Source organism: Paramisgurnus dabryanus, chromosome 24 (genome assembly GCF_030506205.2).
Source record: "Paramisgurnus dabryanus chromosome 24, PD_genome_1.1, whole genome shotgun sequence".
Classification (NCBI taxonomy): Eukaryota; Metazoa; Chordata; class Actinopteri; order Cypriniformes; family Cobitidae; genus Paramisgurnus; species Paramisgurnus dabryanus.
Window position 1 is genome coordinate 8,062,644 of NC_133360.1, and position 20,329 is coordinate 8,082,972.

A 20,329-nucleotide genomic window follows, 5' to 3' on the forward strand; every position below is an offset into this window, starting at 1 on the left:
AGCATGAAAAAACGACCCACCAATAGAACCCAACACATTACCAGTAGTGACCATTATAGTTTCCATTAAAACAAAAAAGCATTGGAATTCCTGTAATGGGAATTGACATTAAAGATGTTTAATGTGAATGGATGAGGATAGCCACAGACACCAGTTATAAATTTGTAATATAAGACAGAAGTGTTTGCTCTAATAAGAAAAAATGTCCAGTGTAAGAAATTAGAAAACCTGTTGGGTATATTAACTTTACAAGGGTGTGTTTGATGGCAGAGAGCAAACATACAGCCACACCATACAACGAAACGTATTAAAGTTGTGATAATGATAAGATAAGGAGTTAAGTGCAGAATGCTATTGGTCCAATTTGGTTTGTGCATACACTTGTTTTTAACCCATGGTTAGGTAAAATATAGACAATAATGCTGGGTTCTTTTAACCTGTAGTTAGGTAACAACAACCAAGCATATAATTATTGTTTTTTGGAGTGTACAATTGTACGATTTTAGCACACATCACAGTTCCGTTTTCCAGCATTTGCAAAAAAATTTGAGAAAAAGGAAAAATTGCTCATATCAGCATTTAGGTGTTTTGGATGCAACTACTAATACCAGTTTTATTTAAAGGGATAGTTTGGAAAAAATTGTCATTATTTACTACATCATGTGTTACAAACCTGTATGGTTTTTTTTGTGTGTTTTTTATGAAGACAATTTGAGGAATGTTTGTAACAAAACTGTTTGAGCCCCATTCACTTAGAATACTATGGAAGTGAATGGGGCTCAAACTGTTTGTTTACAAACATTACTCACAATATCTTCAATTGTGTTCATCAGAATTTATTTATTTTATTTATACAGATTTGTAACAACACGAAAGTTAGTAAATGATGACAGAATTTTCTTTTTTTGGGGGGTAAACTATCCCTTTAAGTAGATGAAATCTGTGTAAAATCAAGATTATCCAAGCTCCAGTACCTAATGGGGCGGTTTCCCAGATAGGAATTAGACTAGTCCTAGACTAAAATAAAAATGTAAGAGTTGTCCAAACTGAAAACAACTTGCTCTGACATATCTTTAAATACATGAGTGCCCTTTGTTTTGCCTCAAAATGCACACAAGTAATGTTTTTAGTAAGGCATGTTTGTACAAAACTAGTTATATTTCCTAATTAAACTAAGGTCTAGTCCTGGCTTAAGCCAATCCCTGTCCTGGAAACCAGTCCTATATGCTATGATCAAATATGGACTTTTAAACCAATTGTTCGTTTCGTCCATTTTTTACCCAACCACAGGTTCGAAAACAAAACATTTTATAGTGTGACATTTATTTATTTTTAGCAAACAAAACAATCAACAAATAATGAAAATAACAAAAATTATTTGGTAGCACTTATATGCACGTACAAAATCATCAATACGCCACCTGCTGTTTAAAAAAAAAAATCAGCAATTTTTTCTTAAATTACTTTATTACACCATTTATTTTGAAGGAGATAATGTTTTTTTTTTATAACTGAGATTTTTTTAAGGTAGATCATTGCATTAAGCAGTGCAAAAGGTTGTGGGTTCAATCCCAGAGAACACATATTTAAGAAATATTTGACGACAGGCCGTTGAATTATTCGAAAAAAATGCACACCCAATGTGGTAATGCGATGCATTATTTTTAAATAATTATACCACGGTACAACATAAATTGCTCTGGTGATTATTTTAAAACATTTGACAGGTGTGCATTTTACATAAAAATAATTGAAACATTTCTCAACCAATCAGAATAAAGCATTCAACAGCCCCCGTTGTATAAAATAATATAATGTATACCTTGAAAGTAACCCACTGCAAGTCACTTTGGAGTAAAAAGAGTCTCACAAATGCATAAATGTAAATCAAATCGAAAGCATTGAAACATAATAGCCTATAACTGTTATATAAAACAAGACATTTCAGATACACCCACATCTAGACAATGAGGCACAAATGTTAATATACTGTATAAAGTCTATTTGATCTTGGTCACTTCATCAAAATCAAAATCATAAATCAGCTTCCTGGTACAAATTCAGTTTCATCAAGAAATTAAAATGTAAACTTATTCTGCATGTGCAATGGACAAAACATTAAACAATTAATGCTGGGAACTTGATAGACATTACAGTACAGTTTGTATAGTGCAGAACGCTTTAGGTGGTCCCTCTCTCCATAATCCATCCAAATTGTATAACCTGATTTATAGGCTGTGTCTGATATAGCTCCCTATACTTGTAGTGGTGTCTGAAATTATAGTCAATACCATATTTCACCGCAATAATGAGTGTACGACTAGCCACTACCTATTCACAAGATGGGGCGCTTAGTGTCCGAAATCATTCAAATGTTTTCATTCACTCAGTCAAGTGGACAATATTAGTGAACTAATGTAGGGAAAAGTGGATGATGGGGGCTATTTCGGACACAGCCATAGTGTTTGTTATCCTAGATTAAAAAAAAAAACGTAGTATACTGAATTACTAGATACACTACTGTATCATAGTTAATATTAAAGTATACTACAGTATCTACTACAGTTTATCCATTCACTATACAGTAGTTAATAGTACAAAATACTATAGTATACGTTAACAAAGTGTAGCAATAATATACTACAGCAGACTACTAACATTTACTACGGTTTACTATAGTAAATATTAAAGTATACTACAGTTTTTTCATGTGTTGTTAAAGTTTTGATTATTTGTTCTTGTGTTAAGAATGTGTATAAAAATATAATTCAGGATTTTTTTAAAAGACAAAAAAAGCAATGAAAAAATACATAAACTATCAATATAAGAAATAGCTCTCATGATTTCCAAAGCTCTCTTAGAAGTGCAAAAATATACTTATATTTACACGATGACGACGTAACCAACATTACATTAGTATTAATGTCTCTCTTCCTGAGTGGTGAATGGTCAAAGATGTGCGCAGTAATTCCATCAGCCAATCACTGAGCAGAGAGTTTGAGGGTTCAAGTGTTGATTGGCTGACAGTAAGTGTTAGAATTGTTAGTCGCAATGTGACCGTCCAGTCAAAAGTTGTAGTGCCTCGTCTACACTGTCTGTGTATCTAAAAGCAGGAAGATCGGCCATCAAGAGCACCTTTAAAACTGAAGGCTGAGAGAGAGAGAGAGAGAGAGACACAGAGAGAGAGAGATTGTTAAATACTGTCAACATTGTTGACACTGACAATTTCAGACAATTGGAAATCATGAAAGAATTATACAATAATCACGACTTCTCAATACACAAAATATACAAACATATGACCTCATCGTAAAATATTATGGGTACTACTTATTAATCCATTATCTCAAATTTATTATCTCAAAGTTTTCATAAAAAGTTTTTTGTCTTATGAAAATGTTTGCTTTAAGAATATTTACAAACAAGTGTGCTTTAATAATTTGTATTTAGAAAATAAAAGCATTCAAAAGTCTCTCAATATGTATTAAAGGGCCCATATTATGCAAAATCCACTTTTATAAGGTGTTTGGACATAAATGGGTGATTCTCACAAAATTAGACTTATGAGGTGTCATGAAACATTTTGATAAAAAAATTAATGCAAAGTAGGAGTATCAAAATAAGAAGCATACAGTTACAAACATCTCTTCATGTACTATTTCGCACATGATTTCAAATGACAAAAAAAACAATTTTGTTGTTTTTTCCACATTTAAGGGGAACATTTTCATTACCGCAACGTGTCCATGAATGGATTTGGGTTCTTTGACATGGAAATATTTATAATTAAAAAATCTAAAAAATAAAAAGCTTCAGTGCATGTTATACTATAAACATTTACAGTAAAGAAACATGTGGTATTTGGTGATCATTGGTAAATGTAGAGACAATAATAAGGAATTTAAATGTGTCCAAGACCAATTTTCTCATCCTCCGCAACAATTTTTAATCGTTGTTTAAGCCCTCAAGAAACTAACATTTTCAACAACAAAAACATTGTTCGAAGGGACATAATTGAGCGTGACACTTAAGATGGCTACCAGGTAAGCAGTTCTTATTTTTTCTCTCCAGATAAAAGTTGAAATTTTTAGTTTTCTCATTACCGAAACATGAGTTTGTAAATGCATATATTTAATGTAATATCATGTTGCGGTAATGATCATTTTTGATAATGATAATCTAAAAATGTTAATAATTCTATATTAAAAAAAATGTTAAATCCTCTAACAACAATGGTTAAAGTACGTTCAGATCTTATATGTGCAAAAAAATTGGCTTCAAGCGCTTTTTACAAATTCTGATGCTGGACACCTTCTAAATCTGGATTTCGAGAGAATCACCCAGATGTGTTTTTTTTGCAGTGTGTGAACACAACCACCCTACAATGAAAAAAATCCACCCACTTCTCTTTTTTTAATCCCCATTAAACCAAAGCAGTCTTACTAGACATGCCATTTTGATTCTTTTGTTATTGTGATGTCATACTAACAAAAACCCCGCCCACAACTACTGACTGAATGGTTAATTTAACCCAAAAGCTTTTTTTTATGTGTTTGTTACACATTGTAACGCTAATACAGCTAAAGGTACTATTTTCCCAGACTGTATTTACAAGAATCAGATCTATTTTTAACCTAAAGCAGTAGCTCATTTGCATTTAAAGGTACACACATTGAAAACAGCACTTTTCTGAAATGATCTGTAGGGTATTTTGAGCTGAAACTTCACAGACACATAGGCACACCTGAGACTTATATTGCATCTTGTAAAAATGAGCATATTATGTGCCCTTTAAAGATTTTTATGACATCATTCTGCACTTGAGTATAGTGACATAAATGCTATTGGCCACTTAATATGTCCCACCCTAACCTCCTGTTTCTGTGGAAATTAAACATTAAACATCTCCGTGCATTTTAAGGCACTTTTAAGGAATATTACATAAAGCATTAACTCTTTCCCCGCCATTGAGTTATCTCGTCAGTTAAGAGACAACGCTTCCCTGGGTTTTTATGGCAATCCATATTTTCGGTATTATCCACTAGGTGGTGCCCTTACCCAACTTATAAAGCACAAAAGCATCCACTAATTCAAAAAGAGTAAATTCTTTGTGTATGTTTTATGAATGTGATCTCTAACAAAAATCATTTACAAAAATACAATTATTATTTTCTAAGAAACCTACCCATATTTGAGAGGTGATCAAAAGAGAACAAATGAAGATCTGATGAAACTTTTTTTTTTTAAAGCAGATGGTCTGTTTTTTCATGTGATATTTTGGTATATTTATATATATATATTCAAAGAAGAACATTTTCTTAAAGGCATTAAACTTTTGTGAAAATCAAAAATGCTTGAGATGGCTGACAACTATTAAAAACTCTGGCGGGAAAAGAGTTAAGATATTTTAATAGATGTGTAGATACTTTGTTAACTACCTTTAGTCCGGCAAAGGCCAGCGAAAGGCCTTTGAGTTCAAATTGCTGGAGTAATTCTGCAAGTTCATGAACAACAGTGTAGTCTATACAGCTGACATGAGAACAGTCTAGAACCAGACACCGCGCAGGAGATGCTGAAACAATCAAATATGAGACAACATGAGCAGTCATTTAAGGACATCAGGTCTGGGATAACATTCATTGAATTTGTATGCGTCTCACCCTGAAGTGCATGCGTGTAGACAAGCCTGCTCAGATGCTCCGTCATGGGAAAATTCAACCCGCTGTCCAACTCCAGGATCACAACGCTGTGATCCGACACCTCAATACAAAATGTTTCTCATTGATTTTACATTAGGAATAGTTCATGGGATAGATATACTTTAAAAATACATTTTTATTCATCTGCCACGATGGGCATCAGCATGAATGAAACCTTGACTAACATTATAATTTGTCTTAAGGGAATGCCGTAGGTTACCTTTACTTTCGGTCTAGCCATGGTGTACAGCAACATAAAAACGGACACGACGACACCTCCCACAATCCCATACTGCACCTCCCAGAAACTCATCAAAAACGTCACCAGGAAGGGCAGCAGGTCCAGTTCTGTGATAGAGCGAGACAGAAAAACAGAAAGAGAGAGAGGACGAGAAAATGAGTCACAATATTTAGCGAAAGAACAAATAAGCGCCATATATTTGATTAGAAGCACCAACTCTTGACTCTCCAGAGCTGAACGGGGACTCTGTAGTCCATCATAGGGCTCACGGCACATATTATAACCGCAGCGAGTGAAGCTTTGGGAATGTAATAGAACAGCGGCATAAGAAACGCCAACGACAACAGCACGATGACACCTGCAGAGCAAGAGAAAAAAAATAGTATGCACTTTAAATGTCACAAGAACATCACAAAGTGCATGCGTGAGTATGCATACTTGTGACTACACCGCCTGCAGGTGTGCATACGCCGCTTTGGGAATTTACTGCAGTTCTGCAAAACAAAATAAAACAAATATATTGCATGAGCGCAAACATATAAAAGGCATGACCTCAACTTTTTTAAATCTTTACACCTTGTTTGTTCATAGAAAGATTAATAGCCCCGCCTCCAAACTCACAATATTGGTTGAACATATACTTACTTTGATCTGTATATTAAGTTAAACTAAAGAATTAAAAGTTAATCTGGAGTGCAAGAAAGCATCACTGAAATGTGTGGAAGAGACTCGCCTACCTCCCGAAACTGCCGGTGACGGGATAAGCCGACACAAATGAGCCCATGATGTTTGTGAGACCTGTAGAAACATTTGATGTATGACCGATTTCTGTTATGTAATGAATGGATAATACTTAATACATCAGTTTAAACTCTCTTACCGATGGCAAAGAGCTCTTGGTTGGCATTAATTCTGTAGTTATTCTTGCTTCCTGTACAGAAAAGTATCCAAATGGTGTAAATTTAAATAGGATCTTTAAAAAAGTATGCAAGCGGCGTATTATAATCTCACCGAATGCTTTGGCAATAGCAATGCTTTCAAGGACGCCCATTAACGGAATGACAGCCAGTCCGCCTCCCAAATCCTGAAAATACATCCGATTGGTCAGAAATGGTTACAGGGATGGACAATTCAATAAAATTCAGAATCACACGTACACAGGCACACTTTGTTTGCTAAATTCATGATATACTGTAGACTATCATAAAGTACGTCTGTCGATAATATACTACACATTTACATTTTCTAAACTATTCTATAATACGTACAGAATAATTAACGACAGGCCGTTGAATTATTGGAAAATAATGCACACCTAATGTGGTAATGAGTCAATTATTCCGCTTATACTACGGTTACCACAAACATTGCTCTGGTGCCTATTTTAAAGACATTTAAAAGGTCAGGTGTGCGGTTTACAAAAATGTATTAACACCTATGGAACATTTCTCAGCCAATCAGAATAAAGCATTCAACAGGCCCGTGGTATAATAATAAGTATACCATGCTTACAGTCGTATACTATTTTACATGATTCTATACTACATTTTGTCTTTTGTACTTTACGTAAGGGATAATCCACGGCCAGCCATGCATTAAAGGGTTTTAATGCACGACGTAGAGGCGAAGAACCACCCGACGCGCAGCGGAGGGTGGTTGCCTCTGCGAAGTGCATTAAAACCCTTTAATGCATGGCTAGCCGTGGATTATCCCGCTTATACCTTGGTTATTTGCCAAGTTAAAGCTGTAATTAATGTTTACAGTGTAATTTTAACCGACAGGTAAAAAATGACGGTCATCTTCTTAAGTTAAGGCTCGCACTTCGTCCGCTTTAAATAAAGTAGTGCCATTGTATTGCATTTATTTAAATGAATTATCATATTTATTTAAACTCATTAAATAATTTATGAATGACAGCCAACACTGACAGTGACAAGGCAATCTTTATTTGAACTAATCATTTATTTAAATGAATTATGTAAAGTGTGAAATAAAACCGACGTCTCTAACCACGATTACTATATAAGGACATATTACATTTATTGAAATGGATTAAATTAAATGAAAACAAAAATCAAACAGTTGGAAATCTCTCTCTCGCTCTCTCTGCAAGTGTAACTGTGTTACTATGGTTACCAATGTTTATAGTAGTGGATTAATTTCTAACTTTAATCAAACTGACTGGAACTACCTGTGCGTTAAACGGTTTTAATGCACACCTTCCAGCCAATCAGAATCGAGTATTTAAACAGACCATTGTATAAAGTATTATATTAGTACTCACCTTAGCAATTTCACTGAAAGTAATAACCGTACCATTGGCTAACGTATCGGAGAGGGGCAGCGCTTCGAACGGAGGAAGGCCTGTGGCTGTTTTTCCGGTGAGGCTGAAGAAATGGCTTCCGGTGACCTCCACGGAGTATGCGACAGCCGTCGCTGCTATGACCACCAGAGCGTTACGAACTATGGAGAAAATAAACATCTGTTGGTCTATGATACTGTAGATCAGTGGTCACCAATCCTGGTCCTGGATGGCCGGTGTCTCGCAGAGTTTAGCTCCAACCCTAATCAAACACACCTGAAACACCTTAATTAGCTGTTTCAGGTGTGTTTGATTAAGGTTAGAGCTAAACTCTGCAGAGACACCGGCCCTCCAGGACCAGGATTGGTGACCACTGCTGTAGATTATAGGGGTGTAATAATACATTGTTATATTGAAATATCGCAACATAAAACTTTGGCGACGTTGGTATCGGTAATATGATTCATGGGCTGCCCAATATACCGGGAAATGTGCATTTTGTGATATGCATAAAGCAATGGTTTATAATAAATGAGCGATTTAATTTTAATACTACAAGTTTTAGGTCATTGTGGATAATATATTATAGTAGTATAGTATACTACAATGTACTATAGTAGTTGTGACATGCGTGCGGGTACAACTGTGCATGATAGCGGTAATATTTATTTTTTTAATTTGTTTTATGCAACTGTAAACATGGCTGTTCATTTTCAGAAGTTATAATTCCTTCATTTTCACAGAAATCTGAAACATATGTTGGTTACATACATTTTTAACTAATTCCCCGCCAGCCTTTTTTTGAAAAGTTGCCCGCCAGCATTTTTTGGGATTTTCACAAAAGTAAAAAAAAAACTTTATATAAAAATATATAAACATACAAATATATCAAATGAAAGAACAGACCCTCTGCTTTCAAACAAACAATAAACAAAAAAACCTGGAAAAAACGTTTCATCCTCTCTCTATTTTTTTTGTCAACTTATAAACTCTTAAATATGGGTGTTTTTCTTCAAAAATATTTTTTTAAGCAAAAAGCTGAATTAATTGTATATTTGTGAAAGAATTTTGTTCAGAGATCAGATTCAAAACGATTATCAAATATAAACGCAGTATAAAATTTATAATGTTTTGCTTCAGTTTTTTTATAAATTTGGCCATCTAGTGGATAATCGCGGTATTACAGATTACCCTAAAGACTCATCAGGAACACGTTTTTTTATCATGCAAATGTTATCTCTTAATTGACGAGATAACTCGTCAATGGCCGGGAAAGAGTTATATTTTAAAACAACCTAAACGGGAACTTTTCACAAGACTTTTTGTAAAATGTCAAATAAATCTTTGGTGTCCCCAAAGTTTTAGCTCAAAATACCATATAAATAATTTATTATAACATGTTAAAATTGCCACTTTGTAGGTGTGAGCAAAAATGTGTCGTTTTTGGGTGTGTCCTTTCAAATGCAAATGAGCTGATCTCTGCACTAAATGGCAGTGCTGTGGTTGGATAGTGCAGATTAAGGGGCGGTATTATTTAATTACTGTGTTGATCTTTTTCACATTTTCTAGGTTGATGGAAGCACTGTGGACCCAATTATAGCACTTAAATATGAAAAAATCAGATTTTCATGATATGTCCCCTTTAAATCGATTTTAGAAAAAAATTGGGTATCGCATTTCGAAAATGTATAAGATATAATACACCAAAAAATGTAAACACTGTTGGTCCTGAATCCTGATAATGATAAATAGCGTATCACATTTCAAATCATTCAGCATAATATCTTATATTTCCTTTTTTTTCAATAACGCACAGGCCTATTCACAATATAGAGTTATCAAAAACTTACATTTATACTGTATTTATAAGATATAACTCACCAAAAAATGTAAACACTGTGTGTCCTAATAATGTCAAATGTCTAAATTTACCAGTAAAAACTAAAACCAAAATACCATGACGCATTGTGGCATGAGTTCACTATCCAGAGATACAAATGTACCGTTACAGCCTTGATAGATACACAAATCTTCAAAGATAAGATCTCTGTCGTGTGTATTCAGATGAGATTGTTAAGCTCTCACCGGTGGCTAAACTCCACACTATTCCTCTGGCTGCTCGGACAACGCGAGAGGTTTCTTGTTCAGAACTTAGAGAATTCTTCATCACCGTCAACATGATCAGAAACAGCAGACAGCACAGACCCAAAACTACATCCCCTATCCTAAGGAATGAATAAAGACCATATTTGGATACATCCACGATAAACTATTTGCTAGTTAAACAAATAAAGCACACGTAAGCTCACCTGGCCTCTGGGATCCTCTGAAATGTGTAATACATCTGCGGAAAGAAACTCTGCGGGATGTCCTTCAGACCAAGGATGTTCTGCAAGAAACATGACATGGAGTCAAATGTAATACATGTGAGAGAATATTAAAGGTATAGCGGAAGATTTTCCTGAATTTTTGAAAAGAACCACCCCTCCACTTTTTTAAAAAAATGCACATGCCCAACACTCTGCCGATTAAACGTGTGCACGAGCCTATTTCTATTGCTGTAACATTGAGATGTTTACCGTGTCTGCGCGGTTCGTGACTTGTGGCATGGCTAGCATCGCTAATTATAGCTTACATCAACTTTTACTAGCAGTGATTTAAAATGGATTTCTTCAAACAGCATGCCAAACTTTACCTGTCGAGTAGAAACTTTGCAATTGAGGCATCAGTGGGAAGCCCAACCTGTGGGAAATATTCTCCCAAAAACACTATGGTCTTGTTTCTTTCTCTTCTTGTCATACAATTCGTAAACACTTTTTCTCTTGCGAACCTCGGACATTTTTTAAAAACACAATGAGAACGCGAGCTTTAATGAATTGCTGAAACCGTAGCCCACCACACATATACACCTGAAAGTGCGCATGCGCAGAAAGCGATCCTACGGATGAGCACATACGACGGCCTTACGTAAACATATCATTCAGAATGATTGACAACTGGGATGACCAATAGTCTTGATGATCCACCCAGAAAAAGAAAATCTCTCGGTATACCTTTAAGGACGTTTCGGAAACCTTGCATGAAACTCTTACCTTAACCTGACCAAAGCCAATGGTGACCGCGGCAGCACACGTGAATCCTTTTATGACCGGATAAGAGATGAAGTCCAAAAGAAACCCTTTATAAAAGAAACAATATGAATCAAAAAACTGTCTAGATCAGGGTCGCAAACCCTAGTGGTTCATAGGGGAATTGCAGGGTTAATTTTTTAAATAAAAATTAGGTCACACTTTATTTTACAGTGAGTTACAGTGTAATTATATAATTAAATACTGAGTAATATAAAATAACATGTACTTACTTACTATAGGGTTAAATCAAAGTTTGGTTTAGGGTTAGTTGCATGTAATTATGCATAATTAAACATTATTACTATAATAAGTACATATAACTTGTGTACCTAATACACTGTAAAATAAAGCGTTAACAAAAATTATAATTCTATTTAATCTCTTGTAAGCTCTAGTACCTTTTTTAAGAGATTTTAAAAAAGCTTTTGTAAATGAACACGAGATAAGCATCACCCAGTTGCATAACCTCAGTTGTGACATCAAAAAATTGCTGCTATTTGGTGTGCGGCTTCACAGATTTCTTCCCCATACAGGAAGAACAACAGGAAGTAATACAGCATGATAGCTATGTGACAAAACACCTCAACTTCCTGTTTTCAGAGCAGTACTGATTTACAGAAAGATGCTTTTTTACATCAAAATTGATTCTTAAAATAGTAGAATAGCAAGTATATAAATAATATAAATTAATGTTTTACGTAAACAACTTTTATGTATCAAAGATTTGTACTCAGTTTTTACATAAACAGCATCACGGTGTACCCAGAATAAACTGATTTTAAAGACTAAACAAATTTATATGCGTACAACTACATATCACATTGGGAAATCATCTAGATCAGGGGTCTCCACCTTTTTTTTGAGGAAGGAGGGCTAATTTTTGATATAGTCTACTCAAAACTTTTGTGTTTTACTTGTTGATTTTATTTTATTTTATTTGTTGATATGTTTTAGGATTTTTTTAAATGTTAACATACATAAAACAAGCCAAGCTAATATACAAATATGCAATAAATAAATATTACAATTGAGACTACTTATATGTGCTTTGGAGACCACTGATCTAGATGAAATATCAACGTAATTTTTGACAGACGACCAAGGCTGATCTTACCCAATCTCAGCAGGGCCATTCCCGTTTGAATAACCCCGCACAAGAGGGTGAGCACAACGGCGAAAACAGGGTCTCCACCGATATATGACGAACACAGCAGGGACATGATGGCCGTTGGGCCCAGTGTGATGTCTTTCGACGTGCCAAAAATACAATAGATGAATCCGCCCATGAAAGCAGAATACAAACCGTACTGTAGAGAAGACAAGAAGTATGTCAAGATAATGTTTTGTGGATTTTTAATCTTTGCTGAACATGTTATTACCTGCACAGGTAAACCAGCCACCGCTGCATAAGCCAGGCCTTGGGGGACCACGGTAAGCCCCACGGTAAGCCCTGCGATCAGGTCCATCTTCAGCCAGGTGAGCTTGTACCTGGGCAGCCAGGTGAGTATGGGGAAACAGGTGAGCAGCGTGCCATAGGAGCAAAGGGCAGGGGTGCTGCCACCTGTCAGAGCCTCCATCATATAACCCTGTTTTTAAGGAATTAGGTCCTGAAATATTCCAAAAATATTCCGTTGTACATGGTTAACACCGGTTTAAGCCAGGATACGTGTGATGTTGATCAAGGGTTATTGTTTCATCCGGGATGCTAAAAAGGTGCATTAAAGGGTGTGGACGAGCAAGATGACGCAGGTAGACGAGAGAGAGTGAAAGAAAGACAGATCATAGAAAGGGTGGAGCAGTTAATGATCTCATGTTCTGAAAAGTTTTTCTAGGCCATGAGGTGATCCAAAAATCTTCCTTCTCCATAACTGTGAATAGACAATACCTTATGATTAATATAACAACAAACTACAGGATTATATCACAAAGCTATAAACATCTTGACTGTAAGCTATAAAACACATGATCACAAGATTTGCACACTGATGACTGGTGTTTGTTTTAAAACAAGTCTAGCATTGAGTCTCATGAAAACAATTTAACCCCTTCCAAACTCACACACAAAAAACAAGAAATTAAATTGGGCTTAAAGGAGATGATCTTTAAGATGGTTGTTTGCATTTCGAAATGATTATCATGACATGCAATGCATATGAATGTTTTAATTCCTAAATTCCTTATTTTTTAAATTGATACATAATAAATGAAATGCAAATGCATAATAGTGTATTATATTTCTAAAAATTGGTAAAATTATTTTGCATATAAAGAGTGATAATAAAAAAGCTATAAAGCTGATCAGGCGTTTTGAAATGAATCATATGACACTTTTAAAGGATCCCATGATGTGATATTGTACACACACAGCATAAAATTGAACATGAAAAATAGCATACTTAAACATAGGCTATTTGATCAAATAGTAAAACAAAAACGCGGGTACTTATCGAAATTAAGATAAAAATATAATAATAATGATAATAAATATTTGGTTTATGGTTTAGAAACTGTACCCGGTTTGCAAACGAAAGTATTCAATGGTGTTAGGCGCCAAAAATATAAATGAAGTTAAAGCTCAAACCTTATTAGACCTGAAATATCCCGTTCACACAATCTCATGTTTACAATATACACATATGAAACATTTGATAAAATCTGAACCACTGACGTGTATCGCCGTAAACACACAACCAGCGACGCCCATTTAAGACGTCACCCGCAATGCAGCGATGCGATTGGCTGGCGCGTCGTGTCAGCTGATCCCGGTCATGTGCTCGAATCACATGGCGGAAGTTTATTTTGCTTTGTGCAAAGTTTATACAAAACCAACATTATATAAAAATATGTAAAGTTTTGCGTAGTGTGTTAGTTACGTTTGCGTACATAAACGTTTTTAGAAGCAAACGACGACAAAATGTTTAGTTTATTTGCGTGGGTTCTGTTGTCTGTCTTGGTTTGTTGTGGTGTAGCAGAAAGCAAAAGAAATGTGCTTTTGATCATTGGTATGTATTGAAAAAAAACAGACATATTAATATAATATTACAAATGTATGATTTCCTGTATTAGAATGTTCTGTTTAGCTCCTTTAAAATGCTCTATATTGTTTAAATCGATACATATAAAGAGGTGAATGAATTATGGATATCAGTTAGTAATTTTAATTTGAGCATTTACAAACACATTATTAAAAAATGCAATACAGTATATACTTTATATTTAAAACTCATAAACATTAAAAAGTTTTACTACCAAAGTGCTACAAAAAATAAATAAATAAAGCCATAAGTCTTAACTAGTTCAGATTCAAATTTTAAGTTAAAATCACAAACTATGAGGTTTTATCACACTTTTAGTGGTTTTACCAACAAAGGCCACTAGGTGTCAACGGTTTGCTGCATACTCACAAATTAATAAATTACTGTCACTGCATCATTATTAATGAAAAATGTTTTGAAATATGAAAACTACATTCTTATGCTGCGTACACACCAAACGCGGGGCATCGCGTTACTGTGAGTTCACACCAGATGCGAGTTCAACGCTTTGCGCGAGTAGATTACATAAAAAGTTAATGCAAAGACACAATCAGACGCGTCCTTGCGTGGGGCGATGTGAAAGACGCGTTATGGGTGGCGCGTTTGCTGCGAAAACACGTGCTATTCGCCTCAAATGCATCTTTGCCCAAGTTGAAAGTATTCAAATTTGCATGACACAGAGTTAAATCCCGCAAGTAATCTAGAGCGAGTAACGCGATGCCCCGCATTTGGTGTGTACATACCATTACTTGCTCTAGATTACTCGCAGGATTTAACTTCGTTTCATGCGAATTTGTGTGAAGACGCGTTTGAGGGGAATAGCGCGTGTTTTCGCTGCAAACGCGCCGCCAATATCACGTAAATCGCATCGCCCCACATGAGGATGCTTCTGAACGCGTCTTTGCATTGACTTGTTTGTAATCTACTCGCGCAAATCGTTGAACTATGCGATATGTAGTTTGTCAAGATTAGTGCTGGTTAAGACTAGCCTGGCTCCGCCCTCCTACGTGCTTCCGCTTAATTTTCATTTCGCTTCAGCAGTACGTCTGGGATTGCTGTGTAGAGTTTCGTTTTCTCCTGCAAAAATCTGCAGGACCAATCAGCGAACAGATGGGGGTGGCTAAGAACGATGACGTTGAGGTCGTGCGTCAGTTTGAGTTGTAGTTCAGTAATGGCAGCGGAGAAAGACGTGAGAAAAGCTATTCGGTCCGTTGTTGCAAAACTGCCGAATATACAGAAGTTAAAGCCGGAACAAGAACCAGGTTTGCTAAGTTTTGTTTGTCTGATTATTCTGACTTGTTGTTTCCGTCCGGTTTCGGTGCATGATATACGTCACGACCACACGTTAGCGATTGGCTTTGGCAGATCCTGAGTGTCTCTGGGCAGATCCAATAGTTTTAAACTTCAACAATGGACCCTCCTTAACGGAAGTAACGCTTTGCAATGTAGCGTGGCCAGACTCTCTGTACAAATGAAATGAATGTACGAGAGTCTGGTTAGACCAGGCTAGGTTAAGACTAAGAAATTTTTGTTTCAAAATGCAATGCCAAACGTCCCACTTGTGGGACCGTGACAGTAAAAGGGTTAATGCAAAATGAACTAACATAAATAATTGTATTGGTATATATGTTATATGCTGTATACATGTACTGTTCATTTTTAGCTTATCTTAACTAATGCATTAACTAATATGAATGAATGGGACACATAGTGTTTACTGAATCTTGTTGTGTCACAGCTGATGATGGCGGGTTCGAGACTGATGTATACAACAACACTGTGGTCCAGACTCCTCATCTCCGAGCTCTGTCTCAGCGCAGTTTAATCTTCAAGAATGCCTTCACATCCGTCAGCAGCTGCTCACCGAGTCGATCCACCATCCTGACCGGCCTACCACAGGTAAACGGCCGAATAAAGCTGTCTTGGAGAGGACAAACATGTTTTAATCTTTCATTGATCCACAGCACCAAAATGGGATGTATGGGCTTCATCAGGGAGTCCATCACTTTAACTCATTTGACGGAGTGCGCAGTCTTCCTCTCCTCCTGAAAGAAGCCAACATCCGCACGGGTACGATGAAGAGCGATTTATATTTATTTAGCAAAAAAGATATAAGCATAAAATACAAAGTATTATGTTCATTCTGATAAACAATTCTAAATGTATTTTTCCTTTTTTTGGAAAGGTATAATCGGGAAGAAACATGTTGGACCGGGTACCGTATACCCATTTGACTTTGCCTACACGGAGGAGACCAATTCCGTGCTGCAGGTTGGTCGGAATATCACCAAGATCAAACTTCTCGTTCGTAAGTTCTTCCAGAGCCAAAGGAAGCAGGAGGAAAGTCCGTTCTTCCTTTATGTGGCTTTCCATGACCCACACCGCTGTGGACATTCCCAGCCACAGTATGGAGCGTTCTGTGAAAAGTTTGGGAACGGGGAGAGCGGAATGGGGAGAATTACGGATTGGGAGCCGAAGTATTACTCTCCAGACCAGGTCAAGGTGAGCGCTCACATCTATTTTGTTTTAAAGTAGAGATATTACAGTAATCTTTAAAGGGGTGGTTCAATTATATTTCATGCATTCTGACTTACAGTTATAGAGTTGTTTCCTCATGCTAAACGTAGGCAAAGTGTCAAAAAAAGCAGTTGGGAGTATTTCTGTGTCGAATGCACTTCGCGAGGGTTCGTGCAAGTTTCGAAAAGCTTTTTTGATTGCGGGTCCAACTGACGTTTCAGGGGTTTCTATACATATCACTTATTTATATGGGCACTTCCCCCGGAAAACCCCGCCCACCTGTCAATCAGCAGGAGACTCTAGAACTTACAAACATCACATCACGCGACAGCTTTGTTTTATTTCAAAACTAAACAATGGCACGAAAGAAGAAGATGTTTGCTTTTGGATGTAAGGAGACGAAAGCCAGCCTTATGGAAACAATGGATATAGTTTATTATCCGGGGTAGCAGAGTTTTGCGTGTGTTTTAAATGCGCTGGATTTCATTGAAAAATCCCAACCGGGTCATGAGTTGCACGCGGTAAGTAAGACTTCTGTCTTATGTTGGAAATAGGCGCGTGCATATTATATAAATGACACGAACATGTAGTGAATCATAAGTTAAACTCACTCACTCCTCCCACGGTAGTAACTCCTCCTTCTTCATCTTTTCGTACGTTATCGGAAAGAATCTGTAAAGCTAATCTTTCTTATATAAATCTGATTAAACTACAGACTTTTTGGAGATATAAAGGGTGTAATACTACTCTATAGGTACTCCAGATTAACATCAGAAATGCAGAAATGGCGTGTGTTATGTGAGCTTTAAAATGCTAATTGTTTTCCAGGTACCATATTTTATTCCTGACACACCTGCTGCCAGGGCGGACATCGTAGCCCAGTACACTACAGTTAGCAGACTGGATCAAGGTTTCTTATTTCATCTTTATATTCACTTAAATTCATTCATGCATTTTTCTGTCTTGGTTGTTTATACATTTATGATTATTCAAATGAGTACACTGCAAAAATGACTTTCTTACTTAGTATTTTTGTCTTGTTTTCAGTAAAAATATCTAAAAGTTCTTAAATTAAGATGTATTTTCTTGATGAGCAAAATGACCTAAGAAAATAAGTCTAGATTTAGACGAAGCGAATTTGTGCATAAAACAAGCAAAAAAAATCTGCCAATAGAATAAGATTTTTTTTTTTAAATAAGTTAACTTTTTCATAATCACTTAATTCAAGAAAATGTTTCTTATTCCATTGGCAGATTTTTTGCTTGTTTTATGCACAAATTTGCTTACATTTTATAGTTTTGTCTAAAAACTAGACTTCTTTTCTTGGGTCGTTTTGCTCATCAAGAAAAAGCATCTTAATTTATGAATTAATTTATAAAAATACTAAGTAAGAAAGTAATTTTTTGAAGTGTATTCAGTGCACTGCAAAAAAATATTTTCAAGAAAACATGTTCTTTTTGTCTTGTTTTCAGTAAAAATATCAAAAAATTCTTAAATTAAGATGCTTTTCCTTGATGACCAAAACAACCCAAGAAAATTATTCTAGTTTTTAGACCAAAAATATCTAATTGAAGTGATTTTGTGCATAAAACAAGCAAAAAAAATTGCCAATGAGGTAAGCAAATTTTTCTTGTAATTTTTCTTGAATTTAGTGTTTAAGAAAAATGTTGAAGATTTTTTGCTTACCCCATTGGTAGATTTTTTTTGCTTGTTTTATGCACAAAATCACTTAAATTTGTTATTTTCTTGGGTCGTCAAGATTTTTCTTAATTTAAGAATTTTTAGATATTTTACTAAAAACAAGACAAAAATACTAAGATTTTTTTTTTTAATTATTTTTTGCACTGCATTTTTGGTGTTTACCTGTATTGGCTTGGGTTTGTAAGGTATCGGTCTGGTTCTGCAAGAACTCCGCGATGCCGGATTCGAAAACGACACTCTGGTCATCTATAGCTCCGATAATGGAATTCCGTTTCCCAATGGACGCACTAACCTGTACGGCTCAGGTGTGAGGGAACCCATGCTGATCTCCTCACCTGAACACAGAGAGCGATGGGGACAGATCAGCCAGGCCTATGTCAGTCTCCTGGGTAAGAATGTCAAAATCAGGGTTTTATTACTTATGGTTTACATTTTTATTCACCAAAAAAAATGTAATTCATGTAATATGGTCAACGCTTGGTATTCCTGTAGCTCAAAAGGTTGAGCATTGTGTTAGCAGCACAACGATTAAGAGTTTGAATCCTAGGGAACGCACATAATGATAAGAAATGAAAATGTTTAGCTTGAATGGACTGCATGTCTATCTCTGCAAAGTGCCTAAACATAAATATAATGCCATGACTTGTGCTATAACTGTTTTTAACCACTAGGTGGGGTTGCTAGTCTTTGATAAATTATTTTCTGCATTTTTTGTTACCCTTTGTTTTTGTTATAGACCAGGTATTAAACAATTCAGATTTGACATAAGCAAGGGAATGCATTCCCTTGAAATCGAACCCACAACTTTTTGCGCTGCTAAAGCGCACAGTCTTTACCAATTAAATGTAATTACTGAGTAATTTAAATATTGATGAGTAATTATTGACATTTTTAAGTAACCCAATACTTATTTCCAGACATCACACCTACCATTCTGGACTGGTTCTCCATCCCGTATCCGTCCTACAGCCTTTCTGGTAATCGTCCTGTAGAGCTGACGGGTCGCTCTCTCCTCCCAGCCCTGATCTCGGAGCCCACCTGGGTCACGGTCTACGCCAGTCAGTCTCTCCACGAGGTCACCATGTATTACCCGATGCGCTCCATTCAGCAGGGCCCTTACAGGCTCCTGCACAACATGCATTACCGTATGCCCTTCCCCATAGACCAGGACTTCTACGTGTCCCCTACCTTCCAGGATCTGTTAAACCGGACCCAGACGGGTCAAGCCACAGGCTGGTTTAAGACACTAAATGAATACTACTACAGAGACAGGTGGGAACTCTTTGACATCAGCTCGGATCCCACGGAAAGGAAAAATTTAGCAGGTGATCCGGCTTATGCCCAGGTTCTGGAGAGCCTGAGGGCACAGATGCTAAAGTGGCAGTGGCTCACGGAGGATCCGTGGGTGTGCGAGCCAGATGCGGTTCTGGAGACGAAACTAGAACCGCAGTGCAGATCGCTGTACAATGAGCTATGAGAATCTAAACTCATAAGACTTTTATGTAGATGTATATATGGTTAAATATTATTTTATAGGGGCTGTTTTTAATACTCCAAATCATTCAACATGTTAATAAATGGTTAAAAACAAAATTATTTGATTTTTTTTTTAAACCCATTTTAAACATCTTTGCTCATGTTGTTACTCTCCTCAGGTGTTTTAAATTATTAAGTGATTTTGGCAATAAAGTTTCCTGTTTGTC

At 36.1% G+C, this 20,329-nt stretch overlaps 2 protein-coding genes across 3 annotated transcripts; one reads left to right on the forward strand and one right to left on the reverse strand.

Annotated features, from left to right (window-relative positions):
- Positions 1–927: 927 nt before the first annotated feature.
- Positions 928–14,088, reverse strand: slc26a11 (solute carrier family 26 member 11). 2 transcript variants are annotated; one of them, XM_065244552.2, is made up of 16 exons: positions 13,955–14,088; positions 12,753–13,241; positions 12,488–12,680; positions 11,335–11,420; positions 10,552–10,631; positions 10,328–10,467; positions 8,225–8,403; positions 6,952–7,024; positions 6,821–6,871; positions 6,678–6,738; positions 6,379–6,434; positions 6,158–6,298; positions 5,920–6,047; positions 5,661–5,760; positions 5,439–5,572; positions 928–3,150 (listed from the first exon to the last, which is right to left on the reverse strand). In XM_065244552.2, the coding sequence occupies exons 2-16, from the start codon at positions 12,951–12,953 to the stop codon at positions 3,043–3,045; spliced, it is 1,731 nt and encodes a 576-aa protein (XP_065100624.1). In that variant the 5' UTR covers positions 12,954–13,241; positions 13,955–14,088; the 3' UTR covers positions 928–3,042. The 2 variants fall into 2 exon arrangements, with proteins under 2 accessions (XP_065100624.1, XP_065100625.1); XM_065244553.2 differs by having other exon boundaries at positions 14,042–14,082.
- Positions 14,089–14,137: 49 nt separating this feature from the next.
- Positions 14,138–20,227, forward strand: sgsh (N-sulfoglucosamine sulfohydrolase (sulfamidase)). Its single transcript, XM_065244554.2, has 7 exons — positions 14,138–14,375; positions 16,147–16,307; positions 16,373–16,478; positions 16,594–16,910; positions 17,754–17,835; positions 18,812–19,015; positions 19,544–20,227. Exons 1-7 carry the CDS (start codon positions 14,288–14,290, stop codon positions 20,101–20,103), a joined length of 1,518 nt encoding a protein of 505 aa, XP_065100626.1. The 5' UTR covers positions 14,138–14,287; the 3' UTR covers positions 20,104–20,227.
- The last annotated feature ends 102 nt before the right edge of the window (positions 20,228–20,329 follow it).

Excerpts from the sequence above, each read along its gene's own strand:
- slc26a11 (XM_065244552.2), bottom strand. The coding sequence starts at position 12,953 with ATGATGGAGGCTCTGACAGGTGGCAGCACCCCTGCCCTTTGCTCCTAT. Across the intron at positions 6,435-6,677 it reads GTCACCGGCAGTTTCGGGAG|AACTGCAGTAAATTCCCAAA; the intron begins GTAGGCGAGTCT and ends TTTGTTTTGCAG. Across the intron at positions 6,299-6,378 it reads TGCAGGCGGTGTAGTCACAA|GTGTCATCGTGCTGTTGTCG; the intron begins GTATGCATACTC and ends CTTGCTCTGCAG.
- sgsh (XM_065244554.2), top strand. The coding sequence starts at position 14,288 with ATGTTTAGTTTATTTGCGTGGGTTCTGTTGTCTGTCTTGGTTTGTTGT. Across the intron at positions 14,376-16,146 it reads AAATGTGCTTTTGATCATTG|CTGATGATGGCGGGTTCGAG; the intron begins GTATGTATTGAA and ends GTTGTGTCACAG. Across the intron at positions 19,016-19,543 it reads GGCCTATGTCAGTCTCCTGG|ACATCACACCTACCATTCTG; the intron begins GTAAGAATGTCA and ends ACTTATTTCCAG.